The 12,678-nt window shown below is 39.3% G+C and overlaps 1 protein-coding gene across 1 annotated transcript in view; it reads right to left on the bottom strand.

The window, feature by feature from the left end:
• Nucleotides 1–12,678, bottom strand: part of Vwa3b (von Willebrand factor A domain containing 3B) — a 225,483-nt gene that overhangs the window by 101,965 nt on the left and 110,840 nt on the right. The window contains exons 9-11 of the mRNA XM_074050295.1: nt 7,226–7,380; nt 2,215–2,353; nt 1,044–1,175 (exon numbers count right to left, since the gene is read on the bottom strand). Coding sequence (XP_073906396.1) covers nt 1,044–1,175; nt 2,215–2,353; nt 7,226–7,380 — 426 coding nt within the window. The remainder of the gene's footprint in view (nt 1–1,043; nt 1,176–2,214; nt 2,354–7,225; nt 7,381–12,678) is intronic.

Below are 12,678 nucleotides of genomic sequence, written 5' to 3'. Positions count from 1 at the left end.
TCTTTAGTCAATGAGATCTGGGACTCTAAACCCAGGGACTAAGCCATTTTAAAGATGTTTATGATCTATATTTGTCCTGCTAACAACTCAGTCCCAATTTTAGTGTCTCTCAAATATCTGGAATGCCATGTGGTTCTGGAGAACTTTTAAAATTAAAATAAGCTGAAGGCAAGAGAAAATTTAAGGAAAGGAAAATTCTTCCCAATAATCAGTGTGACAGGAACAGTGGCTTTACTGGTCTCCAAGTAAAATGCAGGCCTGAGAAATTACTTCCCCTCATAATAGTCTGCTGCCCTTCTTGTGTTCAGTCCTAATTGCTCAGCTTGTACTATGTGTCTGTACTAGTTCATCACTTTTGAACAAGGCTCACTGCTAAGAATAGCTGTAATAGAGCCTCTAAAACAATAATGAAGTATTAGATGGGACAAATATCAATCTGAGTATAAAAATATTATATGTTGAAATCCGTTTTCATCAGGTGGCTGAGACCTGAGCCAAGAACAGATTTGGAAATAAAGTTCACCCTCCGTGTCTGTGGGCTCCCCAACTGGGGATTGGAAATATTTGAAAAAAGATTGTGTCTATACTAAACATGTACAGACTTTTTTTCTTGTCATTATTCCCTAAGTGATATAGTTTAACAATTATTTTCATGCATTCATTAAATATCATAGGTCATCTAGAGATGGTTTGAAGTATCTGGGAGGAGTTATATAGGTTCTATGCAAACCCTCCATCATTTTATGTAAGGGACTTGAAAATCTGTGGGTTTTGGTGTCCTTGGAGTGGTGGTCCTGGAACCAATGTCCCGTGGATCCTGAGGGAGGACAGACTGTGAATAGAGGCCTATCTACACTATAAGAGATTGGCTACCAATCACTGTATAGTGGTGAGAAAAGATTGGCTAATAAGATTAAATTAATGTCTATGTGAAACATACTATCCCTGGGCTTGACACATTTCCCAAGAATTTCCATGCTGTGAGTAAATTCAGTACACAGGTGAAAAAATCAGACTTCTCCCAGATTCATTCTCCATTTTACCTTAATATCTTTAATCCAGGACTGGGCCTGTTCCAAATTATCTTCATTGATTTCAGCAAGTTTTTCCCGCCAAGCCACTGCCTGACCATCAAATGTCACAAAATTAAATTTACTTTTATATTTCAGTTGTTCCTGTAAGAAACAATTATTTTTAACCATAAAACCACTCAAATTTAAGAAAAGCTTAGGACAGCTCACAGTTTGAGCCTCAGTACAATATTTTTAGTTCTAAAAGCTAAAACTTAGGTTCAATAGAATAAATCATTTCTAGTGCAAAAGACATTTTGGTAAAAATTACAGATAGTTTGGATGTTAAGCCTTTTAAAAATGTTACATGTGAATGTATGCGTATGTATTATATATGTCATATATATGTATATATGTAATGTGATATTAAATATTGTTTTTAATACTGATATTGAGAGTATGCTGGATAGGTACACTAAATGCAATAGGCTTAAAGAAAAGAAATTCAAAATATCATTTTGGTCACCATCTTTTTTGGGTAAGACTATTATTTGGTTATGGATCTATTCACTTCCCTCCCACCAGTCTTACTTCTCTTGTAGAGGTTTGTCAAATTAAACTGTATTTTGTATTTCTCAAACCTTCACCAATATTATTCCTGTGGTTAATATTTATATCAGTACAATGTGAAATGCATTTATAGATATAGAAACTGAGTTAGGAAATATAAGCAACTTGCTTTTGAGTATACAACTCACAAGTAGAGTAAGAATTGGGAGCCACTATTCATTAGCCTACAATCTTCCCCTGCATCAATTCTGGGGCCAGTTGACACAGTTTCCCCAATAAACATTGGAAAATAAAATAAAAATGTCAAGATGATAAATATCGGGAAAGCAACGGAAGTTTCCATATATCACAGATTTCAGGATGGAGAAAACTTGAAGCAATGAATGCAGAAATTCCCTTAACCAACCCGTGTGTGTGACAGAAGAATCCAATGGAGGGCAGCTCCAGTGATTGGAGGGAGAACCAATGATTTTCTAACAGGCAAAGGGGAGCTCTCTTGGAACTGGCTTTTTAATGGATTCTTTAGTGCAAAACTGCCCTGTCTCCTTCTCACAGTCACTAAGACAGTGATTGGTGGAGATACATTTATAATACCCAGAACCCCAAGTGCACAAACCTGACAGTCCCATCTCACCTGTATAAACTGAATGATCTTTTCCTTCACTAGGTCCAGTTTGCTCTTCATTGAGTGAGATGTATCGATAAGGACATAAATGTAATCTTTATGAACTTTTCCAAAGAGGATTTGGCTTCCATCTTGTAACCATTTGATCCTAGGCAGGAAAGTTTCAAAGTGAATGGTTAGAGACTATGGGCAACAGGTCATCTTTCTTAGAATTAATGGTACACCTACAGAGACCAGGGTTATGCTATATTGTTTATACCCATTGTTGTTGAGTGGCTTATTCACTTTGAGGTGTTTCTGCAGAAAATCCTACATTTGGACTGGCTCCCTTATCAGCTGCCTCCACTACTCATTATTAGTTCAAAGACAACAGAACTAAGAAAATCAGTATGATAGAAACATAAATTCAATGTGGGTGTCAAGTTCAAAATAAATTACTTGTAGTGAAACCCTCAGCTATGACTTCAGACCTGCAGAGTGCAGTCAAGCTAATGAAGCCAGCACAATCCCAAAGCAGTACCAGAACAGTATCAAGCAACCCCAGGACCTGGAAACAACCAAGTACCAGGTGGTTGTATGAACAAGACTGCTGCTGTGGCCTGTGCTCAAGTGCCACCACAGGATACAGCAAAGCTCATGGCTACAGGTGAAGCCTAGGGAGTGGGGTTGGGGCAAGAGAATAGAGCAAATATCTTGCTGAATAGAGTTCATCAAGTCCTAGGGAACTAGAACTTGTAGGGCAAAATACTGAAGAAGTGTTTACTACACAGGAGAGTAGAAAGAGAGAGTGGGGAGGGTACACAGAGAGAGACAGAGAAGAGAGGAGAAAGAGGAAAAAAAGGTACGAGAGAGAGATGCTTCAGAGATCTGCAGAAGAGTGCCCTTGATTTTGGCTAAGCAGTGATCAAAGTATACATGTGAAGAAACTATAGAAGCCAAGAACGAAATCACCAAAAGGGAGCAAATGAATCAGTTCCTCAGTGTTAACACAAGGATGGAACTAGTTCACCTTCCAACCTTCCCCTTAACATGTGAGGAATCAAATAGAGTCCTCACAAGGGTGGGTATGACCTTACTAGTAGAATCAAATCTATCCTGGACCTATACTAACATAACTTAAAAACAAGACTTAAAGAGATTCAACGTGATTCCAAGTAATGTAACTGTATCACAGAATACACATAAAAATACAATGAAATCCATCACCCAACAATGTAACTGCAAAATGTCTGGCATTTAGTAAAAAAATTAACAGGCATGCAAAAAAGCAGAAGAATATGACCCATAATGAGAAGAAAAAAACTCATCAATAGAAAAGGATGTCACATGGTTACTACAAATGTGATTCATATGTCCAAGAAGTATGAACAGAGTCAGAGGAGAAACGGATGATATAAAAAAAGATGCAATTTCTAGAGGGGTACAATATTTGAAATGAAAAATGTACCGGATAGTATTAACAGCAAATTAGACATTAGGAGAAGAAAAGATCAAAGAAAATTTTAAAGACACAGCAAAGGAAAGAATCCTAAATGAAACAGAAAGAAAAAAGTCAAAAAAATTTAACAGAGAATAAGTGGCCCATGGAATAACATGAAGAGTTTAAAACATGTAATTAAGAGTTGACACATGACAAGAAAGGGGAAAACAGACAACATATTTGAAAAGGCATGATCAAAATGTTTCTAATCTTGATTTAAACAATATACCCTCAGATCCAAGAAGGTTAAAGAATTCAAAGAGAAAAAAAAATGAAGAAAACCACACCAAGGTACAGCATAATAAAATTGATGAAATCCAGTGATAAAGAGAAAAATCTCAAAGGCAGCCAGAGACTATACGTAGAGGAACAAGCCTAAGAATAACAAGAACTTTCTAATCATCTAAGCCAGAAGGAAGACATTAAAGAAAGATTTTTATAAAACAAAAAATAAAAATTTAAAACTAGCATTCCATGCTTAGCAAAAATATCTTTTGAAAAATAAGGATAAATTAGAGTTTTTCAGAATAATACAGCTGGTAAAATTAATGACTACCAGACCTACACTACAGGAAACATTAATGAAATTTCTTCAGGTAGAAAGAAAATGATGCCAAATGGAAATCTAGAGGCATACAAAGGAGTAAAGAGCATCAAAAATATCAAATATGTGGATAAATAATTTTAATCTAGTTATAACACAATAGATTGTTTGTAATGTATTGTGGGGCTTATAGGACATATAGAAGTAGAGTCCAGGATAACAACGGAAAAGACAAAGGGTGAAATGGAAATTGTAAACTTATACATGAAGTAGCACAAGATTACTTGAAGGTAGACTGTGACAAGTTAAAGATGCATATTGTAAATGCTAAAAGGTCACACACATCAAAAGAAAACATAACAAAGAGTTAGGGTTAATAAGACAACAGTGGTGAAAAATGGAATCTTAAATATAAAAGATGGCAAAAAAGTAAAAAGGGAACAAAGAAGAGATGGAATAAATAGCAAATAACAAGATCTCATATTTAAATCCAATGAAATTAATAATCACATTAAATGTAAATGATCACAACACTCCAATTAAATGGCAAAGATTACTTGTATATAAACAATACTTGTATATATTCTAAGTACAAGAAACTCAGTTAAAAAATTAGAGATAAGGGCAAAATAGTTTCTGCCTGGTAGTGAGGGGTTGGGGGGTTAAGGGAGGGAGGGGGGAAAGTGGGGGAGAAATGACCCAAACATTGTAAGCACATATGAATAAAAAAAAAGTGATGCAGCCAACCATCAGTGTCCAGTAAGCAATGAACCAACCGTCCAGAGCTGAAAGACGAAACCCCCTCCCTAACACACCTGCATTAACCATGACCTCCTGCACACCTGCCCCGAAGACCAACTTCTGAAACAACCTGCACAGCCACATAAATCGCAAGCCTGTTAGAGGAGGCATTCTGGTCTCTCCCTCTGACTACAGTCCTCTCAGGTTTATCCCGAAATAAACCTGCCTCCGTTGTTGAAAAAAAAAAAAAAGAAAGAAAGAAACCCAGTTAAGAATAAGACACAGACAGGCAAAGGTAAAAGGATAAGAAAAAAATAAACCATATAGGCAAGAATCACCTTGCTGGTGACTTGTGGTTATACTGATATCAGGCGAAGTACATTTTATAACAAGGAAAATTACCAGAGATAAAAAGGGACAGTTCATAATTGTATGGGAGTTGATTCATTGAGAGAACATAACAATCCTAACTATAAATGACCTACTAACAGAGCTTCAAAATAGATGAAGGAGAAACTGATAGAATTGAAAGGAGAATTGGACACAAAACTACACTTGAAGATTTCACCTTGCTTTCTCAATAATTTATAGAACAAATGATGAGAAAATCAGTAACAATATGGAAGACTTGAACACCACCATCAACCAACTTGAGATAGGTGATATTTACATAGTACACTCCACCCATCAAAAGCAGTCTTTTTTTCATGTTTGGGGCATAAAACAGGTCCCAATAAATTTAGAAGAATTGATATCATGCAGTATTTTTCTGCTCATGGTGTAATTAAAATATAAATCAATAACAAAAAGCTATCAGGAAAATTCACCAATATTTGGAAAGCAAACAACACATTTCTACATAACGCTTTCGTCAAAAAAGAGATAACAGGAGAAATTAGAAGACATTCCGAAATAAAGGAAAATGAAATACAGCATATCAAAATTTGTGAGAGGCAGTTAATACTCAGAAGGAAATTTATAAAATTAAATGCTTCTATTATAAAGAAAAAAGTCTCAAAAATCATTGATCTATGCATCTGCCTTAGAAAACTTAAAACCAAAAGAAGGAAACAAAGATAAAAGTAGAAATCATTTGCATAATAAGTATATATATATATGCATATATACTTATATGGCTGATTATTGGAAAAGATCAATAAATAAAAGGATAATCTCCAGCCAGTCTGATTAGAAAATAAAGGTGAACTAAATTACCAATACCAGCTCTATGTGTAGATGAATATCTGCAATCTATGGTTTTATAAAAAAAATCAAAGAGGGATGTAAGGAGCTTTCATTTTCAAATGGTTATTGCAGGATGGTACTGGTTTAAGCTCACTAGATTTTGTATATTTTATATATATAATATAATTTAATATATATTAAATAACATATTAATTATACATATTATTAAATTGTTTTTCTAAATATATATATTATTAAATTGTATTTCACAACATTGTTATTGTTGCCTTGAAATATTCAAGAGGACAGGTGTAGTACAGTCTGCACTACTCCTGTGGTCCACAAAAAATCCAAGGTGTGACCAGAAGCATTCCTTAGCCTCCTACAGTGCAGCACAGCTGATTCTAATATTCCACACCAGCATCAAGGCAGCATGGAATCTGAATCCAAATATCTCCCTTTGTTGTTAACAAGGCCATCAGTAAACTATCAGGTGGCCACCTTGGCTTAACAATGTTTAATTGGTCATTTCTCATAGTTGAGTTTTTACCTGGAGATCATGCATATTTACATTTCAAGAAGGATTAAAGGCTAGGGAAGGTGGCTCAAACCTATAATACTAGCTTTTTGGGAGGCTGAGATAAGGAGAACCACAGTGTGAGGTCAGCAGGGCAAAAACTTCACAAGACCCCATCTCAACCAATGTCTGGGTATGGTTGTATGCGCTTGTCATCCTAGTGACATGGGGAAGCTACGTGGTCCAGGCCAGCCTGGGCATAAAGCAAAATCTTAGCTCAAAAATAACCAATGCAAAAAGGTTGGCAGAGTGGCTCAAATGGTAGAGCACTTGTCTAGCAAGCCTGAGGCCCTGAGGTCAACCTCCAGTACTACCAAAAAAATAATGATAAAATGATACTGCACTTTCCTAGCATGCATGGTGATGAGGCACTGGGTTCCATTCCCAGACCCAAAACAAAACAAAACAAAATGACAATACAAAACAAAACAAAATGAAAGCAAACAAAAAAAGAAACACTAGACTGCTTGTACCTGCCTAACAACATACTAACCTCCTTTGGATATTGGCCAGAACTGTGTGAATTCGCTCACTGTACCATTTGCACTTCTCTTTGGTAATGTTGACATGAACCAAGCTCCCATCCTTCCAGAGAGCGTGGACAAATTTTTTGCAGTATTTTGCATGGATTGTCTTCTTGTTGGTCTCCTAAGGAAAGGACAAGGACAGAGAACACAGATAAACCATTCAAAGAAGAAAAGTACTCTAAAGGCAACTTCATCTCTGCCTTATTTATACAGCTCTGAGCATGCACCCCCACTGTAAGATCATTCAGACATGCTCTGGTGCCTGCTGCATAGGGGAGTCCTGAGCTTGGTATTGTGGACAAGGTCAGAAAGGCATGTGTGATCTCATTTGAGCCCCAGAGAAACTAATGATTCCAGCAGGAGAGAGACCACACACACACACACACGCGTGCACACACGCACACACACACACACACACACACAGAGAGAGAGAGAGAGAGAGAGAGAGAGAGAGAGAGAGAGAGAGAGAGAGAATGAGCAATGTGGAACGTCAGATAAGCCATACCTGGTGTCAGGTTGAGGCAGTGAGGACTGGGCAAGTACTGGCAAACAAGAAAGAGCTCATAGTGCACCAGAGGCCTGGGGAGACCAATCTGGAAAAGGTGTTGAACTCAGACCCCAAACCTCTTTCCATTGCTATCCTCAGCCCCAAACAAAGCAAAGTAGCCAAGATTTCCATACCAGATCTAGCACCCTTTACTGATATACACAGAACTGGTCCAAGGACAGGGGCTCCCTACAAGGAGCCCTCTCATAGGGTCTTCCACACTATGCCATGTCAGGAGCTCTTCTAGGCACCAGAAATACAATTCATAAGCAAAGACCCCAGGTCCTGCCTTCATAGAGCTCACCTCACAAGGGAAGAGCCAGACAATAAACAAAGCAGAATATAGCAAGTCAAATGATGACAAATGCTATGGAGAAAAATAAGGCAAGGAAGAAGAATATAGAATGCTGAAAAAGAGTGTAGGGGACAGGGACAAGTTAGAGCCTAAAGCCTAATAAAAGGAAAGCCTTGTGGAGAAGGTGAAATGTGAGGAAAGACCTGAAGGGATAAGTGTGGCCATACGGATGTCTGGGGGAAGTCAGAAGACACAGCAAGTACAAATCCCTGAGTGAAGAGTGTGCTTGACATGCATGTCAAATTTTAAGAAAACCAGTGTAGTCAAAATCAAGTGAGTAAGGAAAGAAAGAGTGAAAGGAAGCTAGAGAAATGTAAGAACAGGGGCCAGGAAGCATATCCCATAAATCCTGATAGCTGCTGGAAGTGACTCTGGCTTTTTCTCTTACTGAAAAAGGAACCATCTCAGGACTTTTGCAAGAGAAGGGACATCTCTCCTTTGTGATTTTCCTGGGTAGCCCAGGTTGTTCCATTGGGAAGAGACTGCAGAGGGCAGAGCGTAGAAGCAGAGTCAAGAGATCAGTTAGGGGCATGGACCACAGGTAGCAGGAGCAGCAATGGTGACAAGTGATCAGATTCTGAATGAGAGATACATTGTGAAGACAGACTGATGGGATTTTATGACAGATCACATGTGGCATGAGAGAAGAGAGAGGAGTCAGGATGATTGTGAAGTTTTCAGCCCTAGGAAGTGACAGGATAATGTTGCAGCAAATTGATAGGAAGAAGGCTGTGAGAGAGCCACTGTGATGGGGAAGATCCAGACTTAGTTTGTGATGTGACAGGAAAAAGGTGTTATTAGACATCCAAGTAACATGGCAAGTAATGAGGCGGAGATCAAGGAAGGACCTGGCACTGGAGATGTGCATTTGGAAATTGTCAGCATGCACACGGCATCAAAAGTCATAGCACTGGACAAGGTCACCAAGGAAATGAACTTAGAGAAAAGGGGCTGAGGACTGAGTCTTCATGAGTTTGAGGCCAGCCTAGGTCATAGGAAGAGAACTGAAGAGTTGGAGAAAGGGAATGTATGAAATTCTTTTGAGGAGTTAAATTCTAAAAAAGAGCAGAGGAATGAATCAAATGATGCAGAGGCAAACATGATTAGAGACTATATGAGAGGTAGTTCATTCATGGAGAAATAATACAGATGGGAGACCCTCAAGTGTATGCACGATATCAAAATACCATACAAATGCATGTTTGTAAGCTGACAGAAAGCTCTAGAAATGGGGGCAACATTGAGAATGTGAAGTTGAAAGGGGCAAATGAATGAATAGGAGAGAGAGAGAGAGAGAGAGAGAGAGAGACTCACTATGTACCTCAAGATGGCTTTAGTGCAAGGATAGTTCAATCTGGGAATAGGAGAAGTAAAGGTAGAGCACACAGGTTCAGACATTGGGCGTGCAGGTGCGAAGGTGCAGATGAGGAGGGAGAGATTTACAATGCTCACATCACTGTCCCATGACATGAGAAGCAAGCTCACCTGCTGAGAGTGAGCAAGGAGGAGAAGGCTGGAGATTGGAAGAGAAAAAGGTCAACATCTCAGAGGTGAGCGCTAAGTGGGTTGTTGGGTAGCACAGCCATCATGTGTGCTCTTTCCTCCATATTCTCCAGCACAGTCAACTGCATGGGCACAGGCCAGAAAAGGCAGAGAGTTGGATTTAATACAGATATAAATGCATATAATCTGATACAGAAAATTATTTGGGGATGTATGAGAGGGACAAACAGATGGGGAGGCCAGAGAAAAGGCAGTAGAAATGACAATTTGTATGTCCCAGTACTTGACAGTGTGGTAGAACTAAGCCAGTAGAGGAAATGCCCTAGAAAAGCTACCAGAGAGTGTGATATTTAGAAGTGATTACGTGGGTTTTTTTACATAGTCATTTGTAATGACGAGGTCAAGGGTATGCCTATGGCGGTGATGGTAGTGACGGAGTGGAGGAGGAAGTCACCAAAGAGGAAGTAAAAGAAGTGAAAGGTAGAATACTGTAAGAGTCATCCACTGAAACCACTAAGAGTGAAAACAGGTCCTGGAGCCAGTGATAGCAAGGAAAAAACTATGATCTTAAGGACTAATGGGGAGAGCTGGGTTCAGCAGATGGCAGCCACGAGGAGGTGTAGTGAGTGACACTTTGATGATGTGGGAAGAGGGAGGGAGAATGGTCAAGAAGCCCACTGCCCACCTCCAGGGGCATAGGAGCTTGGGGAATAGGAGAGAAGCCAGTCCTACGCCCCCAGCTGTGGAGGGATAAGAACTCCTAGATCCACACGGGGATGAGAAGCAGGAGACCAGTGGTGATTGAGGATGGGATTGAAGGGTGTGATGAGATCAGCCCTGTGCTGTCAAGGGGGCAGGAGAAGCGAATCATGCCTCTACTGCAGTGCAAAACATGCCTTCTCTCTCCTCACTACTTGCCTGGGGCTGTCCCACAGAAGTGTTCTCATCGCACATCTCTCAGTACCCACATGTCATTTCTTGAGTGTGCCTTAGCTACAGTCAAGTAGAAAACACCAGACCATAAAGCTGCCTGAGGCAGGTTGTTGGGTAGCTGCATAGCAGAATGGGATAATAGTGTGAGAGCCCAGCAGACCTAAATTCAAGCCCTGCCACCGGATCAACTGCAGGTGAGTTACCTGAACTGTAGGAGGCTGGGCAACATCATTTTCTCTGGTGTGAAAATGAGAGCATAGATATCCGCCTTGAATATAAAGTATAAAGGCATCCCATGCATGCTAATTCTTTAGTCATAATGTTAATGTTTGTAATACGGAAAAGGTACCAGCTACTGGGTCTAAGCACCAGGGTCTGTGCTCAAACATTTTCTAATTTGCACTTTACAATATCCATTTTATAGATAAGAAGAATGAGTCTCATAGTGGTGAAAGTATTCCCACTTATTCAGTCATCCTAAAAATGCTACATAGCATTACATTTTTTTTTTTTGGTAGTACTGGGGTTTGAACTCAGGGCTTCATACTTGTTAAGCGGGCACTCTACTATTTGAACCATATCTCCAGCCCTTTTTGCTCTGGTTGCTTTTGAGATACGTTCTTGATTTTTGCCCAGATCAGCATGGACCATGATCCTTCTGTTTATGCTTCCATCATAACTGGGATGACACGGGTGCCATAACACCCAGCTATTGGTGGAAATGGGGTCTTAAGAACTTTTTTTGCTAGGGTGGGCCTGGAGCCATGATCTTCCTGATCTCTGTCTCCCACACAGCTAGGATGACTGGTGTGCACCATTTTGCCTAGTTTTTGATTGAGGTGGGGTTGCATGAACTTTTTTCCTGGGCTGGTCTCAAACCACAGTCCTCCTGATCTCAGCCTCCCAAGTTTCTAGGATTACAGGTATGAGCCACTGGCACCCGACTAGATCTTTTGAAGTCATTTATTTCTCAGTATAAATGAGTAGCTGGATATGTAAGCCAGTTTTGCATTTGTTTTGTTTTGTGTTGTTGTTATGGTTGCTTAGATTTGAACTCAGGGCCTGTGCTTGATACGCTGGTGCTCTACCTCTTGAGCCACACCCACAGCCCTGCATCTTTATAGTTCTTTACTGTTTTTATAGGTAAACATTTAGGAGATCCAGAGAGCCTGGAGGAACCCTAAGCAATCCACCTATTTCATAGCTGAAGTTTTTTCCTACTTCATACACATTGAAATTTTAGGGGTAAATCCAGTTTCAGATCTGTAGTTCTGAATACCAAACATAAAATTGTCCTTTTTCATTAATATTTACGAAACAGGGCAGCTATATGTCAGAATTCTCAGCCTTTACCATATTATTATTCATTAGCCCAAGAAATTTAAGATAAAATTTCCCTTTCATAAACCAAATTCTTTAAAACAAATTACTGACCCTGTAAAATTTCATTGAAAATTGTCATGAAAAAATAAATAAAATAAAATTGTCAAGAAAGAGTGAGGAAGAAATCAATAATAGACTTAGCCTGAGTCTGCCTTCTTGTCACAAGCTCATAGTAAGCTATGACCAAACCAACAAGGATTCATATCCTTAAATATCCAGGGTATAATGTATTTTTTGAAAGGAAAATTTAGTTATGTCTGACTTCCTGCACATTACTGAATAATGTCTGCAAAACTAGAAAACCATGCTGGGGAGGAAACCCACAAATGAGATTTTCCCTGCCCTGCAGCTATTACTCTGCATCCTAGGTTACACCAGGAAACAAGTCTTGCATCAATTCTGCAATTTTCTAATTCAATTCTTATGCTTTCCTCTGCAGGTCACTGTAAACACACAGTGGTAAGAAAGCAAGAACACCACATGGTGTGGCTAAAGTGGCCCCACAGGAGAGAGCCTTCCTGGGATGGAGGGAGTGTGGAGCTCTGACACAACGATATCAGAGACTGGACTTTCCCCTCAGTTAGATCTACAAACATCTCAATAATGATCTTAACACTGAGTCTGAGCCTTTGAGAGCACATCAAGTAACACTGTACCTGAGGAGGGCCTTGGTCCCTACCCAAGTCTGTCACCATAGG

Source organism: Castor canadensis, chromosome 12 (assembly GCF_047511655.1).
Source record: "Castor canadensis chromosome 12, mCasCan1.hap1v2, whole genome shotgun sequence".
In the NCBI taxonomy this organism is placed as follows: domain Eukaryota; kingdom Metazoa; phylum Chordata; class Mammalia; order Rodentia; family Castoridae; genus Castor; species Castor canadensis.
Note: the sequence above shows the minus strand (reverse complement) of the source record. Positions and strands in the feature narration are given on the sequence as shown.